Source organism: Canis lupus, chromosome 30 (assembly GCF_011100685.1).
Source record: "Canis lupus familiaris isolate Mischka breed German Shepherd chromosome 30, alternate assembly UU_Cfam_GSD_1.0, whole genome shotgun sequence".
NCBI classification, from domain to species: domain Eukaryota; kingdom Metazoa; phylum Chordata; class Mammalia; order Carnivora; family Canidae; genus Canis; species Canis lupus.
In genome coordinates this window covers 33,771,419-33,797,330 of record NC_049251.1, presented here as the reverse complement: position 1 = coordinate 33,797,330, position 25,912 = coordinate 33,771,419, and the positions used below count along the sequence as shown (strand labels likewise).

At 49.1% G+C, this 25,912-nt stretch overlaps 1 protein-coding gene and 1 long non-coding RNA gene across 3 annotated transcripts; one reads left to right on the top strand and one right to left on the bottom strand.

The window, feature by feature from the left end:
* The first annotated feature begins 10,788 nt into the window (after nucleotides 1–10,788).
* LOC111093322 lies at nucleotides 10,789–12,516 on the top strand. 2 transcript variants are annotated; one of them, XR_005381819.1, is made up of 2 exons: nucleotides 10,789–11,146; nucleotides 11,262–12,516. It is a non-coding gene; the product is annotated as an uncharacterized LOC111093322 (long non-coding RNA). The 2 variants fall into 2 exon arrangements; XR_005381820.1 differs by having other exon boundaries at nucleotides 11,240–12,516.
* Nucleotides 12,517–15,661: 3,145 nt separating this feature from the next.
* On the bottom strand, nucleotides 15,662–18,636 carry RPLP1 (ribosomal protein lateral stalk subunit P1). Its single transcript, XM_038580846.1, has 4 exons — nucleotides 18,429–18,636; nucleotides 17,711–17,785; nucleotides 15,996–16,113; nucleotides 15,662–15,781 (listed from the first exon to the last, which is right to left on the bottom strand). Exons 1-4 carry the CDS (start codon nucleotides 18,498–18,500, stop codon nucleotides 15,702–15,704), a joined length of 345 nt encoding a protein of 114 aa, XP_038436774.1. The 5' UTR covers nucleotides 18,501–18,636; the 3' UTR covers nucleotides 15,662–15,701.
* Between the last annotated feature and the right edge of the window lie 7,276 nt (nucleotides 18,637–25,912).

Below are 25,912 nucleotides of genomic sequence, written 5' to 3'. Positions count from 1 at the left end.
GATGAAATCCAATGTATCTATTTTTCTTCAGTTGCCGTACACCTATGGACCTTTGAACCAGTTGTCCCAGTAGCCCCACCTCACAGAGTAAGGCCAGGGAATGGAGACTACTGTGATTCGAATGGGGTGGGGGGCAACACCCTTTCCCCTTCAAAGCCTCTTGTCAGGATTCCATAAACAGGGTTAAAAAAATTTCTCTAGATTAAAAAAAAAAAAATCTGCCCCTGGCCAAGTAAAATATCCTCAGAATGGGCAGCACCAACCCTACCAGTCTTCAAACCTTAGAGGCCACTATACCCTACTGGCCCTTTCTCTAAGAGCAAACCAAGCTGGGGGGTGTAGGGACCTTGAGCCCTGAGTGGGCACCACATGGGTAAAGGGACACCAGAGGGGCAAGCCGGACAGTGAGGGAGGCCAAGGTCACCTCCTTGTGGAGGGAAGTCACCACAAGCTGTGTCCTCCATGGGCCTCAGCTGGGAGCCTACCCACTCCCCACCTCAAGCTACGCTTGGGTTTCACAGCAAAGGACTCTGCTAAAACATAAATTTGTCTGCAAGATGGGGACACAGTCCTGGATGGCTGATGCTAGACTGAAAAAAGGCCTTGCACTTCTCTCCTGCAGCCCCTCCAGCTGGAGAGATGGAGGCCCAGTGAGGGCGAGGCACTTACAGGGAGTCCACAGCAGGGCAGGACCACACTCTCCTCCTGCTCCCCGCTGCCCCCCAAGGAGCACATTGGCCTGAATGAGCTTCATAGGCCTCTGGCAACAGGTGAGCAGTTTGCTTGGGCAGAAGAGCGCAGATAGGTCAACGTCCCAGAAGCTGAGCCCACTGGAGGAGCGCCACAGGGGAGCCAGAGCAGCACAAGGACACCACACCTGGGAAGGCAGGGCCCTCGCATCTCTGGGACTACCCCGCGAACCAGGGGGTCTTAGGCAGTAAGAGCTGCCTTTCCTGGAGTGCTTCTGGAGTACCAGGAACCAGGCTGAGAAACGGACCTGCACCATTTCTCACTGCACCAGTGATCCTCCTGACAGCCCCATGAGACAGACAGTAAGTTTTTTCCATGCAGACACAGAGACTCCAAGAGGTTAAGTGACTTGCCCATGATCACAAACTCTAGGAGCTAAGCAGGCTTTCAAAGTCAAGCACCCCAACTCCAAAGTCAGTGCTCATCCTGTCCATATTTCCTGGTTTCTGGAGCCCCCTGGGGTTCTCAGCTATCTGGCTGAAGATCCTCGCCTGAGTGAGTGGTGGGGTGGGCTCCAACCCTTAGCCTGAGCTTGGCTCTGGAGCAGTGGGAACCCGAGTCTGCTCCCCCCAGGGGAAGCCTGGGCTCTCCTCCGGTGTCCCAGCGCCCTCTGCTGCTCACTCCCACTCTCCTCTGCAAGATCATTTACCGCCAAAGGGGCTGCGGGTTAAGAGACACACTGGGAGGGGTCCCCAGATGGGAGCCCCACTCTCTAACACCCGATCATCCTAACAGTCCTGCTGGGGCTTGGAGCAAAGCAGAGAGAAAATATGCATGTTTATTTCTGGGTGCTGAGGTCGGCCCAGGAGCCCCAAACCCCTCTAGCTTGCCACCCTCCCATCACAAAGCAGCCCCACACACTAGAGGTCAGCAACCTCACTCCAGCTCTTCATATTCCGGCAGACATGGGTAAACTGAGTCTCAGTTCCTTCATCAGCCAACGGGAGACAAAAGTGCCTACTTCCCCTGTTGGGGCGCAGCTAGGGCCCAGCCCCCCATATTGAGCCCGTCCCCTTCCTGAGTCTCAGCTTCCTCATCTCCTGGTGTTTCGTGGGCATCTGGCCTTCCCCTGCGTTCTCTCTCTCAATCATCACAGTAATACATGAGGTGGAAGTAAAGGAATCGAGGCTCAGAAGAGTGGAGCAAGTTGCCCAAAGTCACACAGCTGCCAATGTATGGAGCCAGGATTCCAACCCAAGCAGCCTGGCTCATAACCACCATGTCACAGTGCCTTGCAGTGGCAAGATGCCTCATACCCTATGAAAGGTGCAGGCTCTGCATGGGACCGAGAGATGCGGAGGAGGATGAAATTAGAAAAAAATAGTAATTAAAAGAATAATGCCACAGTGGGAAGACTCCTGGGCTTGCAACCATCTTGGCAGACTTCCTGGAGGAGGTGGGGCCTGAGCCAAATCTCACGGTGTCACAGGGTCCAGGGGTCTGGATGACTGGTGGGTAAGGGTCCGGCTGCCCTCCGTTTGCCCAATCTGGGAAGGGGGGTTCCCCAACTTCACAGGAACTTTGAGAGAACAAGCATGAAGGGACTGTCACATTAGTGAGCACATTTACTGGGTGTCCATATGGCCCAGGCACAGTCCTAAGTGCTTCATGTGCGTTATCTTTTTTAGCCCCTCAAGAGCCCCGTGGGGTAGGAACCATTAATGCGGCCTTGAAGAAACCTGGGCTTTCCGAGAGATTGAGTGGATTGAGTGGCTTTCCCAAGTCCTCACATTTATGAGGAGACGGGATTTGAACCCCAGTAGCCTGACCCCGGGCCCCGTGCTACACACCCAAGCCATAGAGCTGCACTTTCCCCTGGGAAAGCAAGCCCCTGGCGGCAATCCTCACTTTCGGGCCATCTCCATGTGGACAGCCTCGCTCCATGTTCCTGCTGGGGACTTTGCTCTCCGCTGAAGCAAGACAAGAAGAAGAGAAGCCTTCCCTTCTGCCTGCGTCCCCGCATCCAGAAGGTGTCAAATGGAGGATGCTCCCAGAATGAGCTGTTCCCGCTTGGGGAGGACAGATTAGCTATGTCTCTGGCGCCCCCTCTTGCCCCAATAGAGAACATCACCGCCCTCCCTCTCCCCCCCTCCCCCCAATTTGGGGAGCATCCCAGTGCAGGCAGGCAAAGGGGGGTCAGGAGCAGTGCTTCCCAAGCCATCTGTGAAGAAGGACCAGGTTGTCATTGTTCTTTAACTTCCAGTCTGTCGCAGACCAAGACTTTTTGTAAAACGAAATAAAACTGAATTAGGGGGAAAAAATGAAATGCTTGAGTACTAAGTGCAGCCAAGTCCAATTGCTATAAAGGTTTCTAAATGGGACTCTCAAGTTCTCAGGAAGAATTTCCTGTGCCTTCCCTGAGGTCGCAATAGTCTATGAGCCAGCACGGGCCCCCGGACCCCAGTTTGAGTGGCTCTGGGCCAAAGGGCCACGGGGCCAAAGGCTGCCCAAGATCAGCGGCTAGCTGAGAGCAAAAGGATTCCTGAGCCATGTGAGGCTCAGGGCTGCTGCTAAGTCGGGGAGCAGCTCTGCACCTCACTTGGAAAAAAGGGAGCAGCTTCAGCGGGAGGGAGCCCCGGGGACAGGGTCCCAAAGATGGGAGGGCCCTGCCTTCCCCGTCTGTAAGAGATGAGCAGGAGGGCGAGGCTGTCCAGCCAAGGAGGCCTCTGGAAACAGAAACAGTAAGATGCTGGGGGGCGGGGGGGGGGGGGGTCGGAACCTGATGTGAGAGCAGGGGCGGTGGGTGTCCTGGTTCCTAGTCCGCACTGGATGGCCACATCAGTCCCCACTCTGGGCTTCCTCTTCCACAAATACTAAGAATGAGGGGATCCGAGGTCCCTTCTCAATCTAACATGCTGTGCTTGTTCTGGAAGGTCTACTGCCTGCGCTCGGTGGGGGGGGGGGCAGGCAGGGAGGGGCGGGGCACAGCGGTGGAGGTGAGGCGGGGAGGGGCACAGCGGTAGGGGGAGGCAGGGGGCGGGGCACTGCCGTGTAGGGGGGCAGGGGGCGGGCACAGCGGTAGGGGGGAGGCAGGGGGCGGGGCACAGCGGTAGGGGGGAGGCAGGGGGCGGGGCACTGCCGTGTAGGGGGAGGCAGGGGGCAGGGCACAGCGGTAGGGGGGAGGCAGGGGGCGGGGCACTGCGGTAGGGGGGAGGCAGGGGGCGGGGCACAGCGGTAGGGGGGAGGCCTGGGGGCGGGGCACTGCCGTGTAGGGGGAGCAGGGGGCGGGGCACAGCGGTAGGGGGGAGGCAGGGGGCGGGGCACAGCGGTAGGGGGGAGGCAGGGGGCGGGGCACTGCCGTGTAGGGGGAGGCAGGGGGCAGGGCACAGCGGTAGGGGGGAGGCAGGGGGCGGGGCACTGCGGTAGGGGGGAGGCAGGGGGCGGGGCACAGCGGTAGGGGGGAGGCCTGGGGGCGGGGCACTGCCGTGTAGGGGGAGCAGGGGGCGGGGCACAGCGGTAGGGGGGAGGCAGGGGGCGGGGCACAGCGGTAGGGGGGAGGCAGGGGGCAGGGCACTGCGGTAGGGGGGAGGCAGGGGGCGGGGCACAGCGGTAGGGGGGAGGCCTGGGGGCGGGGCACTGCCGTGTAGGGGGAGCAGGGGGCGGGGCACAGCGGTAGGGGGGAGGCAGGGGGCGGGGCACAGCGGTAGGGGGGAGGCAGGGGGCAGGGCACTGCGGTAGGGGGGAGGCAGGGGGCGGGGCACAGCGGTAGGGGGGAGGCCTGGGGGCGGGGCACTGCCGTGTAGGGGGAGCAGGGGGCGGGGCACAGCGGTAGGGGGGAGGCAGGGGGCGGGGCACAGCGGTAGGGGGGAGGCAGGGGGCAGGGCACTGCGGTAGGGGGGAGGCAGGGGGCGGGGCACAGCGGTAGGGGGGAGGCCTGGGGGCGGGGCACTGCCGTGTAGGGGGAGCAGGGGGCGGGGCACAGCGGTAGGGGGGAGGCAGGGGGCGGGGCACAGCGGTAGGGGGGAGGCAGGGGGCGGGGCACTGCCGTGTAGGGGGAGCAGGGGGCGGGGCACAGCGGTAGGGGGGAGGCCTGGGGGCGGGGCACTGCCGTGTAGGGGGAGGCAGGGGGCGGGGCACAGCGGTAGGGGGGAGGCCTGGGGGCGGGGCACTGCCGTGTAGGGGGAGGCAGGGGGCAGGGCACAGCGGTGTGGGGAGCAGGGGGCGGGGCACTGCCGTGTAGAGGGGGCAGGGGAAGGGCACAGCGGTAGGGGGGAGGCGGGGGCGGGGGTGGGGGCGCCCAGCAAGGCTAAGGCCCGGCCCGGAGGAGAAACAGCGGAGTGGAAGCGCGTGGTTGCGCATTGCAGGCCGTCCCCAGGGCCTCGAGGACAGGGAGGATCCGGGGCCGAGGAGACCAGACCAGGATTCTGGGGGGCGCACAGGGGCACATAGAGGGCAGAGCTGTGGCGGATCCGCGGGCAGAGGCATTTGCAGGAGCCGAAGGAGCCTGAAGGACGGCCAAGCCGCTCTTTCCAGGTTAGCGGCCACACACAGCCGCAGTCCCCGGGTCCCCCGGCTCGGCCCCGCCCCCCTCGGCCCCGCCCCCTGACCCGGCCCCCGCCCCCGCCTCTAAGTCAAGCAAACCCAAGTGCTTGAAGGAGAGCAAACAGCTGCCGAGTAAGGAGCCAGCTTCCCACCCGCTCCCAGCCAAGGTGAACAGGCTGCGAGTTTGTTGACAGAGAAAAAAGTCATCAATTTTTCATTACCCAGTGAAGGCAACAGAATGTCTCGGGATGTCAACAGTTTCCAGGCAACAAAGACAAACCAAATACACAGTCCCCTCACCTAAAAAGATGTTTCCTTTACAACATCAGCTTGGATGGGGAGCCGGGGAAGACGAGAGGCAGGGGCAGGTGAGATCACTTGGCAGCCACAAAGCCCGATCCAGACGTTGGGGGTTTGTGGTTGTCTACAGTGACCCTGTTAGCAGATCTTGTCAGACTATGACTCAAGCTGAGCCTGCCTTTTGGAGGCATTCAGGCACAAGATGTCAGAGCAAGACCCAAGAGATCAGCTGGTGTAGCTTATTCATCCCGTAATTCAAAACAAACATTTTTGAGCCTTCTCAGGGCCTGTGTTCAGGCCTGGGGCCCAGTGTAGCTGCAGAGACGCGTATGTAGACCACTTCCCTTCACCTTACAGATAGAAAACTGAGAGCCAGAGAGAAGAAATGACTGTCCCAAGATCACGCAATCACCTAGAGGCCGAGCTGTACTTGAACCCACAATAAACGTGCTCTGCAGCCGTGCCATGGTCCCCAGCATGCTCAGGACTGTGCACTTGGCAGGAGGCCCACCGAGTGGCTGGCAGGAAACCGAGTCTCGTCCAGAATCAACACAGGAAGCTTTCTAGAGAACTTTAGCATAAAGTGTTCAGATACTGAACCTAAAAACTAAAAGATCATTAAAATCTCTTAGGGTGGGTATATTATTGTGATTTTTTTTTTTTTTTAACTCTCAAGGTGGTTCTAACCAAAACAGGAAGGATGGCCCTTTCCGGAGCACTTTGTCAGGCCTGCAGGCTCCCAGGATGTCTCCTTGTGTTTGCGTTGACATTTCCCAGTGAATGTCAATGAAGACTCAAGAATAAGTCAACACAGGTCCTCACAATAAATGCCAAAGCTTGTTAGCAGAGTAAACCGTGTGCTTAGCCTGTCTTAAAAGAATCTTTGCTGGGTAAACAAAAGGAAGGCTTTACTTGAGAGTAAGCAGAGCGAAGAGCTGGGCGCGCCCGGAGGGCTGGTAGGTGACTTCACTGGCACAGGCTGTAGAGACATCTTCACGGGGTCGGGAGGTCAGGGGCTTTATCTGATGTCACACAGGCCTCCCTCCCCAACAGCCAGCCTCTGATCTTGCAAGGAGCCACCTTGCTTGGGAAGGAGGCAGAAACTGCATCTGAAAAGAGAAGCTAGGGATGGATCTCCTTTGCTCAGAGGTGTCAAGGAACTAATGTCTTAACCTTCCCTGAACCGTTTTTGTATTTAGACACAATTACAGGGGCACCTGTAAAAAAAAAAAAAAAGTGGCTCAGTGGTTGAGCGTCTGCCTTTGGCTCAGGGCGTGATCCCGCAGCCCTGGGACGGAGTCCGGCGTCGGGCTCCCTGCAGGGAACCTGCTTCTTCCCCTGCCTATGTCTCTGCCTCTCTCTGTGTCTCTCATGAATAAATACACTCTTTTAAGAAAATAATAAAATATTCACAATTACAATGACACGAAGCCCTCCTAAAGGCATGTCAGACAGCAGTGGGGAAAAAAATGTTTTTGATCCAAAGAGGCTACCAGCTTTCCATCTCTAATTGTCAACACTGATTCAATATTATCCTTGGTGGTAGTGGATAAGGAAATGAACCTTAATAGCTGCTGATCTTTTGCCCACAAGTTACCACTTCCTTCATGGCCTTATTTACATGAGCTTCTCATTTTTCCAAGTAAAGACACATTACATTCTGAAAACTTTGACCCATAAATTTGTTAGTTTCAAAAACCCAAGTGCAACCGCTGACTTAAAATCATCTCAAATATCTTTTCAAAAAAAAAAAAAAACCTCAAATACTCCACTTCTCATTTAACTTATGGATTCCTTGCCTCCTTCTTCAAATAGGAGAGCGTAGATCAAAGTACAAATATGCAGCAAAATCATTAGAAGAGCCACAAAAAAAAATTTTTTTTAATTAGTGCCAAAAAAAACAAGGAGAAAACATTACCCATTTGGGGTCAATTTAACTGCTGAGATTAGGCATCCAGCCTGGCCCTGTTTCTCAAGTAGCTGAGGCCGAGAGGCAAGCCTGGTAAGTCATGGAGCTCTTATTATTATTATAAAAGAGGTATGGCTACCAATTCCTCAGAGGATACAAACTTTCTCTTGGCCCTAAATTTTAAAAGAATTTTCACATGAGACCTTGTAACAACAAAACAGCCTCCACCAGTTTTATGGCAAAAGCAGAAGTGGTTTTTCATGTGGTTGTTTCTTCCAACAACTTTGGAGGAAAGCCAAGGGCACGCCAGATAGCACAGCAGCTCAGTAAGCTGCTTCTTTGTTTTTTGATGAGAAATGAACTTGAGCATGCTAAGAGGAAAAGTCAAATGTTCAAAGTAAATTACACAGGAGGCATGACCATATTAAATAAAGCGCACTTGGTTTCCTCTTGGCTGAGTCACTGGTGGGCATACAAACAAGCCCTTCCTTTGTAAGGTGTGGACCGACTTGCTCACCCCTGGGCCCACCCACAGCCCACCACCCCAGCCTGCCTGACTCACACACACCACCCAGCCAGGTGAGCTCCGGTAAAAAAGGCCAGAGTAGCCGGTCTAAGTAGCCGGGCCTATGACCGGCCACTATGGGGCAGCATTGAGGAAGCATCCGGAAAACAAACTTCCAAAAATTCCCATTTGTAAGCAAAGCCATCCGGCATACACGCAATTCTACTGGTCTACTAAATCCATTAATCCTCAAAAGCCCATATTTAGTGGTTTCCATAAATATTTCAGGGTGTAAAAATAAAATCATCCCTCCAATAGTAGAAATGTTTCCTGTGATTCTCTTTTTAATCTTAACTGTCGATCCATCATGCAAAACTGCTAAAGAAATACTAACAAACACTTTTGAAGAGGACCTGTGCTGAGTGTTTCACATGTGCCATATCATGTATTTCTACAAGAACTCGATGAGGGAGGTGTCATCATTATCCCTATTGTGTAAATGAAGAAACTGAGGCACATAAGCATTTAGATGACCAGCCTCACATTACACAGCCCTGTTCAGTGGCAGGGTGGGATTCGAGTTAATCCAGGCAATGTGACAGCATTTAACCCGTCTCCTTAAAGACCTGTGGTATCTCAGAGCCGCAAGAGGCATCTAGTCCACACTCCTCCCAGAAGCAGACATTGCATTCCCCATCCCAGCCTCAGGCTGATGGCCTGCAAGGTTTTTCCTTACTTTCCTTATTTTGAGCTAAAACTGTCTCCCAACTGGTCAGAGTTCTTCCCTCCAGAGCTACATAAAATAAGTTCATTGTTTTCTTTTATATTGAAGCCCCTTCACTTTTTTAAAAATGATTTTATTTTTATTTTACTCACGAGAGACAGAGAGAGAGAAAGAGGGAGAAGCAGGATCCCCAAGGAGCAGGGAGTGAGCTGCAGGGCTTGATTCCAGGACCCTGGGATCACAACCTGAGCTGAAGGCAGATGCTTAACTGACGGAGGCACTCGGGTGTCCACCCCTTCACTTGTTTAAAAAATTAGTGTTAACTGTTGCTCCCCAACCGTCCCCCCCCCCTCAAAAAGCAAAACAAAACACAGCCCTGTGGCAGGAACAGGTCATTATTCCTAATTTACAAATGTGCCCCATCCCATTCCTCCTGGTTAACAGCAAGTGCTGCAATCTTCTGACCCAGAGGTGTGACAATAGATTAGTTGCCTTAATCGGCTAACCAGTGCTCAAGAAAGACCACAATGCCATTACTAAATCAGACTTAAAACCTATCAAAAGTATGGGCAGTCCTGGTGGCTCAGCAGTTTAGCGCCACCTCCAGCCCAGGTCATCTGATCCTGGAGACCCGGAATCGAGCCCTGCGTGGGCCTGCCTGCATGGAGCCTCCTTCTCCCTCTGCCTGTGTCTCTGCCTCTCTCCTTCTCTGTGTATCTCACGAATAAATAAATATTTTTTTTAAAAAAAGCTATTAAAAGTAATACATGGTTGTGGTTTTTAAAAATCCAAGCAATATGGAATGGATAAGCTGAAATGGAAAAATCTCACTCCCCTCCTTTCCAACTCTTCTCCTCAGAGGTAATCTTTTACCTTTTACCAGTTTTTTTTTTTCCTCGAATCCTTCCAGAAATCCCCTATACACGTACAAACATATGCATGTGAATCTCTTAGGGTCATATTATGTATACTGATCCTCAACTTGCTTCTCTTCACAAGCTATTCTAGGTATCTTTCGGTAGCAGCGCTCCTGTTAATAGCCACATGAAAGCCTCCTCTCCTGCAATTTTCTTCTCTTTTACAAAAATGCTTCATTGAGATTGTACGTGTATTTTTGCATGGGTTTCTACAAGTGAAATTCTTGGATGCAAGAATGGAGAGATGGAACCCAATCGCTCTCCTTAAGAAGTGGTAGTAATTTACACTTCAACCAGCAGTCCATGTTCCCAGTGTTGTCCCCGTGGTTTATTACCCAACTGTCAAACCCTCCTTCAATATTTGAAGGCGGTTACTAATTCAGTCATGCTTTCAGACCATGTTTATGATGCACCTTGTGCTTGTGTCAGGCACCGTGTGAGATGCTGGGTTTGCCCTAAACCAGGAGTTTCCAAAGCTGATCATCAGAGCCTCCTGGAGGGCTTGTGCAAATGCAGGTTCCCATCCCCCCCCACACACACAGAGGTTTCGGTTCCTCTGCCCTGTGCAGGGGCCCAGGAAACTGGGCCGTTTGTTGCTGTTTGCTTCTTTTGGGTGTTTTGCTTTTTTCCCAGGGGACTCAGCCGGATGATGAGCAGCCAAATGCAGAGCCAAGCTTCTCACTTCTTTCTCCGGACGAAAACGCTTTCTGGAAACGAAGGTGCTGGGAAGAGGCAGCACCCACGTCCCCAGAGTAAAACTGGGAACTAGCGGAGGTGATGCTAACCTGCAATATCCAACCAGCCCCTTCCTTCAGAAGCCAGCCCTGGGGCAGGAATGGGTCGTTATTCCCAGCTTGCAAACATGCACCATCCCATCCCGCTAGCTAGCGAGAGCGCTGGAGTCTCCCGGCGGAGACGGCTCACTACCCGGGGCCCGAGCCGCCGACCCTCCCCTGCACCGGACTCGGGAGCTATCGCTAGCGGGATGGATGGTGAGGAGCATGCGCAAACGGCTCCGCGCCCCCGCGCGCGCCCTAGTGGTCAACGGGCCTCGGTGCAATTGAGAAGTTCGGCTCCCCTCGGCCACGCTCGGCTTTTAGCCCCGCCTCTCGCCCCGCCCACCCCCCAGCGCGGACGTTGATTGGCCAGCGGCGAGCTATAAAAGTTCGAGCGCGGGGCTCTGTGTCCCCCCCCCGCCCCGGGCCGGTGGAGGACCTGCTCGCCTCCGCCACGTGAAGCCGAGGCGAGCAGAGGACCCTTCGGCCGCCTGCCCTCCGTCTCCGAGCTCGTGCACCTTCTCCGTCATCCCAGACGACGTGGACGTTGACAGGGAGGGTGACCGGTCACTGTGTCCTGAAGGCAGTTTGCAGGCTCCCGGGAGCCCCACCTTTGCTTCTGCTGCCCCACTGGCTGGGAGTTTCCAGGTCAGCGCTAAGGCCTGGCCCGGGCCTCCCCTGGGGAGCTCTCCGGACGGACCTGCCTTCCGTTCACGGAGCCGGGTCCCGCGGGTGCCCACTTCAGGGCCTGACCGCCCACGCCTGTACCTGGCTACCTAGAAGGTGCGTACTAAGTGGCAACGGAATGAATGAATGAATGAGTGAGTGAGTGAATGAATGAATGAAGCAAGCAAGCAAGCTTGCGGTGTCGGGCAGGCCTGGTTTTGTGCCCCTGTAGGACCTGCTACAATGATAACAGCATCTGCTGGTCCAGGGACCTGGGTTCCAGTTCTGCTGTCCCATTCACTGCTGCTGGGCAGTCCCTCCTCCCCTCTGGGCCCCCGGTTTCCTCCCGTGTAAAAGGAGAGGGCTGGACAATGTGAGGAATGCGCATTGAACACCAAGGAGGAGCCAGACATCGTGATAAGTATTGAGGATATAGGTGAGCGACACAGCCCCGAGCCCCAAGCTTACTGTATAAGGGAGGAAAATGCCGCACAATGACAAACGCCTAATTACACATCTCCTTTAAGAAGTGGTAAGACAGGGCCCTCTCGGTGGAGGATTTAAGACAGCCTGGGGTGGGCTTCCTAAGGCTTGAAGGAATGGCACTGACTGGGACAGGTAGTCGGTGGCCTGGCGAAGAGTGGGGAATAGCAAGTGCAAAGATAGGGAAGGTGAAATGCACTTTTTTTTCCCCCATTGTAACTGGATGTCCTAATAACCCTCAAAGTATAGGAACCAGAGGAGTGGACGCTCCAGTGGGTTAAATTGAGTAGAAATTGGAGGGCTCTTTGGAAGCCCGTAACTATTTGAGCACTCCTGTGAAAATTCACCATGGCCCCTGACCCCGTGCCCTGGTATAAGTGTTCCAGAAGATTGCTGCATCAGACCTGAACAGTTCGTGGTTCCCGATGCATGCTGTGTGCTGTCTGTGATCCGACTTTGAGGGCCACCTCGTGGCTGCTCCAGAAGGACTAAAAATACCAAAGCTCTCTTGAAAGTGGCCCATGTCTACCTCACGTTGAATTATCCCGTCTTGTTTGCAAAGATAAGAAGATGGAGACGTGGCTTTTATGGGGACAGAGGAAAAAGGCTCATCACTGTACCTTAAAGTGCATGTGGAGGGGACGCTGTGTGGTGGTAGAGCTACTGGAGACGACCGAGGTGGCAGGCCCAGCTTTGCCTTACGTTAGCTGCGCAAACCTGGCAGGCAGCCAAACTCTCCAAGCAAGTCTGGTGTACAAACAGGGTGAATTAAGTTCTCCTGACATGGTAAAGTTCAGAATGGGAAAACCATCAAGATCACTTCTAAACTATAAAGCACTATTCAACCAAGCCAATGAACACCTGGCTCCCGCTGTTCCCTCAGAACTTTACTGTATCTGTTCTTTCAAATTACGGGGAGGAAGGATTTGACATACTTTATTTGAATTTGTAGCAATATTCCAAGTTGTTTTGTTGCATAAATATTTTGAATTCTTTCACTTTAATTAGAGTATTTCTTTTCCAAAAGGTGGTTTTAGAATTTCATGTGTAGTTCTCTCATTTTTAGAAGAAAGAAGAAAAAAAAAGTGTAACAGTTGACAGGAGCTTTGGATTTTCTTTTTTTTTTTATCCCATTGTGCAACACATTCGGTGACAATATGGATTGTTTTAAAAATTGTTGTTCTTAGATGGTTTGTTAGTGAGCAAGTCTGTTCCTAAAATTCTCCCCTACACCTAATCCTGGCTCCTTGCTGATGCAAGATTATACTTAAAAAGGGAAGGGTGAGCCAGCCATGGACCTGGGTATGCCCTGAGTGGCCAAAAGAGAGTTGAACAGAGTCTTAGGAACAATGGAACTTTTTAAACAAAATAGCAAGTATGGGGCAGCCCCGGTGGCTCAGCAGTTTAGCGCCGCCTTCAGCCCAGGGCATGATCCCGGAGACCCAGGATCGAGTCTCACATCGGGCTCCCTGCATGGAGCCTGCTTCTCCCACTGCCTGTGTGTCTCTTGCCCCTCTGTGTCTCTCATGAATAAATAAAATCTTAAAAAAAAAAAAATAGCAAGTATGTTTGGTGAACAATCAGTAGTGTGAAAACCAGTCATGAGAAACCAAAGCTGCTGCCTGATTGCAAATGACTGGCAGGGAGGAGGTTTGAAGGGCAAAGGCTTAGGCTTGCTGGACCATGGGATTCTGAGAACCAGGGATACCAGCTGTGTTTTTTGTACCTTACACAGAAGGGAAATAACATCTGCATACCAGCAAACATTGATGGGCAAGTTCATCCCCCAGTATAAACTAGGTATTATTCCCATTTTGCAGAGGAAATTAAGAGTCAGGGAAACTAAAAGGGGAGTATAACTGGGCGGACTTATATATATATATATATATATATATAAAGATATAGAGGCAGAGACAGGCAGAGGGAGAAGCAGACTCCCTATGGGGAACCCGATGCGGGACTCGATCCCAGGACTCCGGGATCACCTCAGCCAACGGCAGATGCTCAACCACTAGGCCACCCAGGGTCTCCTGGGCAGACTTTATAATTCAAAATCAAATGAATGTTAGCATCTCTACACATGTAAGTGGATCTCCTTGTTTGAATATCATTCTTTAGAAAGGTATTTAGATTTTTACATTTAAAAGATTTCTTTTCGAAAGCTAGACCCACCCATGAGGCCATGTTACCACTTGAGTATTACAGAAAACATTTTCATTGTAGTTTGGATAACTGAACTTGATACTTATATCCCAATTTACCACTTAATTTTCAGCTGTTCTAGATACAGTTTTCCTTTATCTTCTTAAGTGTTCTTTAATCCGTTCAAAATATTTCCTTGGCTAAGTGTCCATATTCCCTTCTGACACTTCAGGGCTCACCAGGCACAATTCCTGTCATCTCAGATCTCTAGAACCCAGTGAGGCAGGTGTTGTCCTTAGACACAGGACAGGAGAAAGGAGCAGAGGCACCGGGAGAGGAGCAGTCGGAGCCTGTCTGAATCCTTCCACTCATTTACTAGCCTTTACCTCAAGTTAACCTCTGACCCATGACATGGTCTTACCATGGGATTGTTGTGCAGAGGACAGGACATGCTTGAGATCAGCACAGCACTATTAGCTGATGGAGGAAAATTAAGTACTTAAGCTCTTCACCCAACGTGGGGCTTAGAACTCTTAACCCCAAGATCAGAGCTGCATGCTCTACCTAACCATCTGGGAACCCCCACAATCACTTTATGACCCATTCCTCACATGCTCAAAGGATTCTAATACATGAAAACTCCAAAACTTGAATACCAGTAACATCTAAACCTTAAGAATTCTTCTATATCCATAGCTCACTTTCTCTGCTGATAATTTGGGATCACTGGTTTTCTGGTTGATGGATCTTTGAGGTTTTTGCTTTCAAACACTGCTTTTAACATTCCCAGAGATGCACCCAGATGTCCATACTTCCTCTTGGGTAATTATAGGAACAGAACTGCTGGATTAGGTGTTCAATTTTGTAAGGTACACCAGCTACTTACCCATGTGGTGGTGTAACTTAACACTAATGGTCTTATACATCTTTCACTGGAGGACAGTTGGGGCTACGAAGTCTTTTCATCAACTCCTGGTCTCTCTTAAAACTGGGAGACAGAGGAAAGGGTTAGATGTTCAGATGCCTGGCACTAATTGCTCTGAGGACTTTTTTATAAGTCCAAATAGGGGTTCCTCTGACATTTCAAAGTGAACCAGTCTCCACACCAGTGCTCAGCCACCCCCTTCCCTAAACCCTACTTAAGTCAAATACAGGTTTGAATTAGTTTTAGTCTCTGTAAATGGGGACTCAAACCTGAATTTCCACTACTCCTTCACAGTATTGCTGAATTATAAACCCAGGGATATATCAGTATTCCACTTCAGATGGTTCAGCATAGCTCAAAAATTTGTAGCCAGTAGCCAGAATTATACTTGGGATTTTTTTTTTTAAATTTTTATTTATTTATGATAGTCACAGAGAGAGAGAGAGGCAGAGACTCAGGCAGAGGGAGAAGCAGGCTCCATGCACTGGGAGCCCGATGTGGGATTCGATCCCGGGTCTCCAGGATCGCGCCCTGGGCCAAAGGCAGGCGCCAAACCGCTGCGCCACCCAGGGATCCCTACTTGGGATTTTTAAGATTTTATCTATTTATTCTGTAGACACACAGAGAGAGACAAGAGACACGGGTAGAGGGAGAAACGCTCCATGCAGGGAGCCTGGTGTGGGACTTGATCCCAGGACTCCAGGATCACACCCTGGGCCGAAGGCAGATCCTCAACCGCTGAGTCACCCAGGGATCCCCTATACTTGGGATTTAAGAGGCCTTGATTGTACCACCACTACCACTGACTCTTATTCCTGTCAAAAGGGACAGACCTGGTTATCATGAACTCAAGGTGACCCTGACAAGGCATCTGCCCTTCTCCTACCTCTCCATGCAGTTCTAGAGGCAGTATTAGGTACATTCTTGGTGCAGCACCTGGCTGGTGTACTATTCCTCACCATGAGGTGATGGCAGGGGGGTAAACTCAGCTGGCGTCATACCAATAAAGGCTAAAAACCAGTGTTGCAGAAATGAGATCACCCTTACACAGAACATCCTCAAACAACTGAAAAACCGACAGCAACCAGGACTTCAGCTTTTTATTGAGCAGCTTATAAAAGTTTAGTCAAAGAGACCAAAGCCCATGTCATCATCAGACTCCTCAGATTCTTCTTTCTTGGCTTCCACTTTTTTCTCCTCAGCTAAAAAACAAAAACAATAACACACCTTGTCAGTATTTTAAACTCCAACGAGCTCCAGGCCCTTCAATTTACATGGTCAAAAATACCCAAGACTTCCAACTATGTCCCTGGTTTTAGGATTTCTATCGTCTACTCTTTTAGCAAACTAAGTATTACAGACAGGATTGCTCTTAATCTCCACGCTCCTCCCTCCAATACCAAAAAAGTTTTCTACCTGGGGCAGCAGCGGTGGAAGGAGCAGGACCTCCTGCTGGCGCAGCGCCAGCTGCTGGGGCAGGTCCACCAGCTCCTACATTGCAGATGAGGCTCCCAATGTTCACGTTGGCCAGGGCCTGCAACACACGTGCAAACAGATTACACTCAGTTCTGGCCTTTTGTTGTTACAAACCTCCCACCTCTAAAGGGAGGTAACCTTTACCTCCCTTTTGAACTGACAGCAATCAATCCCCAACACTACATTGCCCTTCCTTCTCCTTTGCTGCAATCTGCCAGTGACATTTTGTCTGCTGAGATTTCCTAGGACTTAGGGACACAGAGCTATATTAAAAACTAATCACAAGAAAACCTACTCAAGCTTAAAATCTTAGAGTAACTGAATTCCTTCCTTTTATAGAGGAGAAAAACTGGCCGCAAAATGCTGGCTTCAGTTGTTGGCAAAAAAACTCAAGCTTCCTTAAATACTCAAACCAAGATTCTTTCCAGTTCCACATCTTAAGAGTGAATTCAATTTTTCAGACTGCGAAGTCCAGGGACTTTACTAAAGAGGAGTACCTTTATTGAAAGTACAATGTTTTCAATCATTCAAAGCTCTTTGGAGGACACAACCTGGAGAGACAAAGCTAATTGCCTCTTACCAGAGACTAAATAATATGTAATAGAAAATGATACCAAGTTCCTTGGGTAAGAATCTTGTCTTCATTGATCTTTTGATATATATCCCAACAGTCAATGTTCAAAATAAGGGCCACTACATCCAATTTCCATGAAACCCGGTTCTGAGATCTAAATGTTCATGAGGTTAAAGAGTTTGACAATTTTATAAGGGACAGCTCTGCCCCTGGTTCACACCAATTCATGACCATGTCTCTGTAGGGGCAGTTGGACACTCATCTCTGGGGCCTGTCACTGCTGTTTTTACCATTTCATTGTCGCACAAATTAGCTATGAACTAATGGGAGTCCTAGCTCTCATACAATATTCCTCTTCTTACATATAATACAGGACGCCGATCTCAATGGTTATCCTAATGCGAATGAAAAACGATTTAAAATCTTATTTCCAGGAGAAATCCTTGATTAAAAATTAACTTTGGACATTGAGAAGAATCAGCACTTAAGAATCATAATCTGTGCTTAAGGGCTAATTTAGCCCCAGTGGGGATGCAAGTTACACTGTACTTTTATTTTTTTCTGATGGATCAATAAAATTGTTATGTATTTAAAAAGAAGAATGGAAGGGCATAGGCAGTATTACCTCCTGGGTGACTCTTTTAAGGAGTCATCCGGTGGGTGTGTAACATTTATGTATACATGTACATATATATGTGTGTGTGTCATGATTTCAGAACAGAAGGAAAAAGAAACCAGACTGCAAACAAGGAAAAGACAGGGGGACGTGTGGGGTAGCTCAGCGGTTTAGCCCCTGCCTTCGGCCAAGGGCGTGGCCCTGGAGACCGGGGCCGAGTCTTGCATTGGGCTCCCTGCATGGAGCCTGCTTCTCCCTCTGCCTGTGTTTCTGCCTCTCTCTCTCTGCATCTCTCATAAATAAATCTTTAAAAAAAAAAAAAAAAAAAAAAGGAAGTTAAAGACAAATTTTAGACTCTAGATATGGAACTATGAGCCGTTCTCGTGTTACAAGTACACCTGACTTTGTAAATCCCTGATCTCCCCAAGTCTGCTTCTCCAAATCACTCTACTGCCATTTCCTTACCTTTGCAAACAAACCCGGCCAGAAAGGCTCAACATTCACACCCGCTGCTTTAATGAGGGCATTGATCTTATCCTCCTAAAAAAATAATTTAAAAAGTTAAAAAAAAAAAAAAAAAACCCGCATTCCACGAGCAAGCAAAGCGCAGTTTTCGGAAACGTCTCCAAACCACTACAACTGAAAGTAAATCACTCAAAACGTGTGTCCAGAAACCACGTTTAACCGCACCAAATACTGTGTCTGTATTTCGCGTACGTTTATTTAAAACGAAAAATTTCTCATGACCCTTAGATCACCGGAGACGCAGCGGCCCCCGCGTGCCGGGCACCTCGCAGGGCGGCAGGTGCAGCAAGCTGACGTGCGCTCCATCCGCATCCCGCAGCCTGGCCCGGGGAGGCCGTCCGGGCAAACGGGTCAGGATGTCTGCCCGCCCGCACGTGGGCCCGCCCGCCCCGCCAGCCAGCACGCACGTGGGCACGCACGCACGCGGGCCCGCCCGCACCGCCCGCCGGCACGCACGTGGGCCCACCCGCACCGCCCGCCGGCACGCACAGGGGCCCGCATGCACGTAAGCACGCACGTACGCACGCACGTGGGCCGCCCGCACCGCCGCCGGGACGCCGATGGCCGCGGCTTCGTCCGGAAGGGCCTAGCAGGGCGCCCCGCCAGCGCACGGAAAGCGGCCGGCCGCAGGCCGACGCCCGCCCGGGCCCGCACTCACCGTGACCGTCACCTCGTCGTCGTGCAGGATGAGGGCCGAGTAGATGCAGGCGAGCTCCGAGACGGAGGCCATGGCGAGGGCGCGTGCCGAGCGCGGTGCTAGTCGCCGGCTGAAGTGAGGGCCTCACCCCAACGCGGCCTTAGCTTCCTCGGAAGGACCGAGCACCTTAGCGGCAGCTGAGGAAAGGAGGTCCCGCGCCTGCGCGCAGCGTCTTATACGAATCCCACGGACCAATCGGCGCCCGCTCCTGGCGGAAGAGGCGGGGCGAGAACGCGCCTGCGCACACAGCGCGACACGCTGGTGAGCGGGGTCAAGAGGTTATCAGGCACCTGCGGCTGCGAATTCTCTTGGTTGGGGTAAAACTCGGGGCTCCTGAGACAGTAAAAATACTTTTAGGAAAAAGTGACCTGAGTAAATAGAGTTCACCCCAGGTAGTGTATCCGGGGTCACGCTATTTGGACGTTTGATGACGTCACCAGGCTGCGGCCCCCCCCCCCCCCCCCCCCCCCCCCCGCGCCCCGCGGGCTGTGAGCACCTGGAGCTCAGCAGCTGTCTGCGGGGAGGTCTCAGGTGCTTAGGACAACGTCCCAGAGAAAAAGCTGCAGGAGGAAAAGAGAAGCTTGCAGCAGCTGCAGCAGCAGCATCCGAGCGCCTACCGTGCCCCGGGCGCTGAGCCGCGGCCTGCCGGGACTCCCCGCATCCTTGCACAGCGCAGGGGGTGAGTACTGTTAGGGACCTACGTATTAGGGATCTACTGGGAAGGAAGGGGAGCTTTCCGTGACAGTTGCATTTGGTATAACGAAGGCACTCCGTGTTTGGGTGGAAATGCCTCGAACGTGCCCTTAAGATACCAAAGATGAGTTGAAGCAACCTCTCTCTGTGTAGGTGCTGCATTGCCACTTTGTATCTTTTGAAACTTAATAAAATCGGTGTTGGATTCGTATTGAGAGTTGTTGGGCTTTTTCTTTCTTTTTCTTTCTTTTTTTATTTTTTTTTTTTTGAGGTATGATTGACATGACATTTTTTATTTCCGGAGTATAGCATTATGATTCGCTATTTGTGTGTATTGCAAAAATGGTAAGTCTTGGTTAACATACATCACTATACATAAATAGCCATTTTTAAGGTCTGCTTTCTTGGCAGCCTTTAAATATGACACACAGTCCTATTAACTATCGTCACCATGTCGTACGTTACACCCACAGTGACTTTTAACTTCAGGTTTGTAATTTTTTACCCCCTTCGCCCATCCCATCCCTCCCTCTGGCAACCACCAATCTGTTCTCTCTTTTTTTAAAGATTTTATTTAGTTATTCATGAGGGACACACAGACAGAGGCAGAGACACAGGCAGAGGGAGAAGCAGGCTCCATGCAGGGAGCCCGACGTGGGACTCAATCCTGGGCCTCTAGGATCACACCCTGGGCCAAAGGCAGCGCTAAACTGCTGATCCACCCGGGCTGCCCTCTTACAGGTTTTTGATTTGCGATCACCACTGGATTCATGTATAACATTTTATATATATTGCAGTCTATATTAAGTTTGAACACATTCTAAAAGCTCTAAATTTTTACTCTCCCTTCACATTTTATGTATATGATGTCGTATTTCACATCTTTTTATTTTGCGAATGCTTTGGCTAATTTTGTAGATATAATTGATTTTACTACTTTTGTGTTTTAACTTCCATATGGGTTTTATAAGGGATAAACCTACTACCTTTATTGTATGTTTGTTTTTAGTTGTGAAATTTTTTCCTTTCATAATTTTCTTCTAGTTATGGCCTTTTTCCAATTAAAGAATCCCCCTTAACGTTTCTTATTAGGCCAGTTTAACTTTTGTTTGTCTGGGAAGCTTAATCTCTCCTTCATTTCTGAGCAATAACCTTGCTAAGTGAAGTATTCTTGTTTTTTTTTTTTCCTTTTAGCCCTTTGAATAATATATCATGCCACTTTCTTCTGGCCTGCATAGTTTCTTTTTTTTTTTTTTTAAGATTTTATTTATTTATTTATTCAGTGAGAGACTTAGGGAAAGAGAGAGGCAGAGACACAGGCAGAGGGAGAAGCAGGCTCCATGCAGGGAGCTTGACATGGGACTTGATCCCAGGTCTCCAGGATCCCACCCTGGGCTGAAGGCGGTGCTAAACCGCTGAGCCACCCGGGCTGCCCAGGCCTGCATAGTTTCTGTTGACAAATCAGCTCATAGCTTTATGGGATTTTCCGTCGTAACTTGTTTTGCTTCTCTGCTTTTAAAATTGTGTCTTTATCGGGATCCCTGGGTGGCTCAGCAGTTGAGCATCTGCCTTCAGCCCAGGGCGTGATCTTGGAGTCCTGGGATCGAGTCCCACGTGGAGCTCCCTGCATGGCTCCCTGCATGGAGCCTGCTTCTCCCTCTGCCTATGTCTCTGCCCCCCCCCCCCCCCCGTAGCTCTCATGAATAAATAAATAAAAATAAAAAAATAAAATTGTGTCTTTATCATCACTTTTTGCCATTTTAATTATGTGTTTCAGTGTGGACCTCCTGTGTTCACCTTGTTGGGGGCTCTCTTTCCTTTCTGAACCTGGGTGTTTGTTTCCTTCCCCTAAGTGGTGAAGTTTTCAGCTGTTTTTTCTTCAAATGAGTTTTCTATCTTTTCTCTCTCTCTCTGGCACTCCATGATGTGAATACTATTATACTTGATGATGTCACAGCCGTCTTTTCTCAGGTCCAGTGAGAATCTTTATGACCATTACTTTGCATTGTTTATCAAGAGTATTATCTGTTTCATTTAGCTCTTTTACTGTGATTTTGTCTTATTCTTTGATTTGGGACATATCCTTGTCTCCTCGTTGTGTCTGTGTTTTGTGTATTAGGTAAATCCGCTATATCTCCTGGTCTTGAAAATAGTGGCCTTGTGTAGAAAAGGTCTTGTGGTGCCCTGTAGTGCAGTCCCCCCACCCCCCACCATGGTAACCAGAACCAGGTGCTCAAGAGGTGTCCCCTTTGTGGGCTGTGTTGTGGCTGAGCTGCCATTGCCTTCAGCTCTGCTAGCTTCCCTTAGCTGCACCGCCTGCTGTGGCATCCTCAGAGTTTACTGCCCGCTGTTGAGAGGCCTCTGCAGCAGCAGTGGGTTTCATTAGTGGACAGGACTGACAGTCCAGCTGTCTACACTTAGCCTATATGCCTCAGCTGTGGGCACACCAACAGCCAAGGCTTGCTCCGTGCAGTCAGCTGAGAGGCTCAGCTGCAGGAACTGTAGGCATGTTGGTGCATGAGCTTATTTCCACCGTGCCTTAGGACAGGAGTCACTTTGGAGGGACACCTGGGGGCAGTTGGATTGGACAGGTCTGCAGGAGAACACCGGGGTGTCAGATGGAGAAGCAGACTCCCCCACGTGGGGCACGATCCCAGGACTCTGGGATCATGACCTGAGCCACCCAGGTACCCCTATCTTTCATTGTATTAATGTGATATATTTGTTGATTGGCATATATTGAACCATCCTTGCATCCCAGAGATAAATCCCACCTGATCATGGTGTATAATTCTTTTTGTGTCCTTGAATTCAGTTTGCTAATATTTCATAGAGAATTTTTCCATTTATATTCATTAGGGATACTTCTGTTTTTTTTGCTGTGTCCTGGTCTCACTTTGGTATCTGACCTTATATAATGAGTTTGGAAGTATCCCAGCCTCATCATTTCTTTGCAGGAGTTTGAGAAGGACTGCTGTTAATTGTTCTTTGAAGGTCTGGTGAAGCCATCTGGTGCTGGGGTTTTCTGTGTTGGGAGGGTTTTGATTACTGATTCAGTCTCTCTAGTCATTATTCATCCTTTCAGATATTTCATTTCTTCTTAGGCTTGGTGGATTGATGGTGTGTTTCTAGAAACGTACCCATTTCTTCTGGGTGTCTAATTTGTTGATATGCAATTTTTTCATAGTAGTATGTATGTATGTCTGTAGTATCAGTTGTAATGTGTCCTTTTTCATTTCTTCTTTGAGTTTTTTTATCTTAATCTGGTTAAAGATCTGTTGATTTTGCTTACCTTTTTAAAGAACTTTTAGTTTTGTTGATCCTTTCTATTTCTCTGGTCTCTATTCCATTTATTTTCGCTCTGATTTTTTTATAAGATTTTATTAATTTATTCATGAGAGATACACAGAGAGAGAAGCAGAGACGTAGAGGGAGAAGCAGGCTCCCCTCAAGGAGCCCAAGGTGGGACTTGATCCCGGATCCCAGGATCATGCCCTGAGCGGAAGGCAGATGCTTAACTGCTGAGCCACCAGGCGTCCGTCGCTCTGGTATTTATAATTTCCTTCCTTCCACTAACTTTGAGCTGGTTTCTCCTAGTTCTTTGAGGGGAAAGGTTATTTGTGATTTTTCTGATTCCTTAACATATGCATTTATTCCTATAAGCTTTTCTTTCAGAACTTTCACTGCATTCTATGATTTGATATGCTATATTTCCATTTTCATTTGTTTCAAGGTAATGTTTCCCTTTGATTTCTTGACACATTGGTTATTCAAAAGTATGTTGTGTCGTTTCCACATATTTTTAAATTTTCAATCTCCCTTTTGTTGTTGATTCCTAGTTTCATACCATTATGGTCAGAAAAGATAGTTGATTTGTTTTGTTTTCTTAAATTTGCTGAGATTTGTTTTGTGCCCTATCATATGATCTGGAAAATACTTCATGTGCACTGAAAAAGAATGTGTGTTATGCCCCTGTTGGTTAGAATGCTCTAATATTAAGTTCTTATGTTCTGTAGTTCAGTTTCTTTGTTGATTTTCTACCTGGATGATTTATTCATTGCTGACAGAGGGGCACCTAGGTCCCCAACTGTTATTGTATTGTCTGTTTCTCCTTTGGAATGTTAGTATTTGCTTAATAAATTTTGGTGATGCAATGTTGGGTGCATATATATTTATTACTGTTTTATCTTCCTGATGTATTTTCCCCTTTATCATTATACGATGACCTTATATTTTCTATTGTTTTTAGGCTTGACCTCTGTTTTGTCTGATAAAAGCATAGCTACCCCTGCTTTCATTTGCTTTCCACTTGCCTGGAATATCCTCTGCCATTCCTTCACTTTGAGCCGGTGTTGGTCTTAAAAGTTGAAATGAGCTTCCTGTAGGCAGCATATGGTTGGGTCTTGTTTTGCTCTTTTTTTTTTTTTTTTTTTTATATATACCACATTTTTTTTTATTGGTGTTCAATTTACTAACATACAGAATAATCCCCAGTGCCCGTCACCCATTCACTCCCACCCCCCGCCCTCCTCCCCCTCCAACACCCGTAGTTCGTTTCCCAGAGTTAGCTCTTATCCACCAAGCTACTCTGTACCTTTTGATGGATGAATTCAGTCCATTTATATTGAATGATTATTGATCTTAAGGACTTACTACTGCCATCTCATATTTAGCCTTCTGGTAGTTTCTTTTTCCCCATGTTTCTGATTGTCTTTCTTAGTGTGATGGTTTTCCACGATGATTTGCTCAGTCTCCCTTTTTTAATGTTTTGGTACTTTTCTCTAGATTTTTGCTTTGTGATTGCCATGTGGCTTATATAAAACATCTAGGTCCTTTTTGTGCTGATAACACTATCTTCATATACAGTTTCCATCCTTTTAATTCTCCCCGTTTTATACTTTTGGTGTCAGTTTACCTTTTTTTTTGCTGTGAATTCATTGAATTATAGTGGCTATCGTTTGTTATTGTTCCTCTTTTTTAAGCTTTTATAAGTAGTTAGCACATCATTCTAAGACAAGTTTTCTAATTCTGTTTTTCACCTTTGTCTAGAGTATAGGTCATTTCATATGCTTTTATGTCACTAATTAGCATCTTTCCATTTCAGCTCGGAGAACTCCTTTCAGTATTTCTTGCAAAGCAGGTCTAATGGCGAACTACATATAGGGAAACCCCTTATTTATCCTTCATATCTGAAGTATATCTTTGCCAGATAAAGTGTTCTGGACTAGCAGTTTTTATTTTTCAACATTTTGAATGAGTCATTCTACTCTCTACTGGTCTATAGAATTTGAGAAACCCACCAATAAGCTAATGGAGGTTCCTTTGTAGGTTACTTTGTTGCCTGGGTGCCCCTGCCTTTTTTTAACAGATTCATTATAATGTGTCTTGGAGATGATATTTTCACATTGAGATAATAGCATTCTGTTAACTTCTTGGACTTCTCTAGTTCCTTCCCCAGGTTTGTGAAGTTCTGTTACTGTTTCTCTAAATACTCTCTGCTCCCCTTGCCCTTTCTTCCCCTTCTGGTAGACTGTTACGTTTTTCTCATCCTATATGATAGCTTTTGTAGGGTTTTTTTGTTTTGTTTTGCTTTAAATCTTAGCTCTCCTCTCCTGAGTCATTTCTAAATTCCTGTCCTCTAAGTCACTAATTCCTTCTTCAATCTGATCTGCCCTACTTGCTAAGCTCTCTAATGCATTTCCTCATCTCATTCACTTGTCAGCTCCAGAATTTGTATGGTTCTTTTAAAAAATTTAAAACTCCTTGGTAAAAAAACACCTCCTGTTCAATAATTTTGTTCCAAAACTGTATCACGTTTTCTTATAAGCTCACTTAATCTCTTTGATAGCTGTGAATTATTTGTCAGTTAAATCAGAATATTTTGCACCTTTGGGTTCAGTTGCTAGAGAATTTATTTTGTGATACCTCATTACCGAGATTTTTTCAAAGTGTTTGATTATGTGTACCTCTGCCATTGCATTTGAAATAGCACTCTTCCTTAGTTGTTTCCTTTGTTACAGTTCAACAGCTTGGCAATTGCAGACTTTTGTTTCCCAGAAGGTGGTACAATAGCTCAAGTTTTTGGCTTCTCACCTGAGCTGGTTCTGGGGCTGCACTCAGGACTGCATAAAAATTTCTCAAAAAAGCCAATTCAGAAGCTGGCAACAGAGGTAGTGGGTGACAGGAAGTTAAGTGTGGCACTGGGTTTTGTGGTTACCTGCAGGCTGGTAGGGGGATCCTAGAATGGGAGTACTTGTTTGAAATCCCAAAGCAGACAGCAGGGAACATCCCTTTAGTGTCCTTTGATGTTTTGTCTCTGTGTCTTTCCTCTCCCTCTCCCCAGTCAAGGTCCTCCTCCCTGCTCAAAGCTGTACTGCTGGGGGATCCCTGGGTGGCTAGGCGGTTTAGCACCTGCCTTCAGCCCAGGGCATGATCCTGGAGACCCAAAATCGAGTCCCACATTGGGCTTCCTGCATGGAGCCTGCTTCTCCCTCTGCCTGTGTCTCTCATGGATAAATGAATAAAATCTTTAAACAAAACAAAACAAAAACTGTGCTGCTGAGGAGAAATGGGTCCCTGGGCAGAAGAAATACCCCATTTTGAAGCTGTTCCTTTCTATGCTTTAAAACAGGTAGTGGGCAGCCCGGTGGCCCAGCGGTTTAGTGCTGTCTTCAGCCCAGGGTGTGATCCTGGAGACCCGGGATGGAGTCCCCATGTCAGGCTCCCTGCATGGAGCCTGCTTCTCCCTCTGC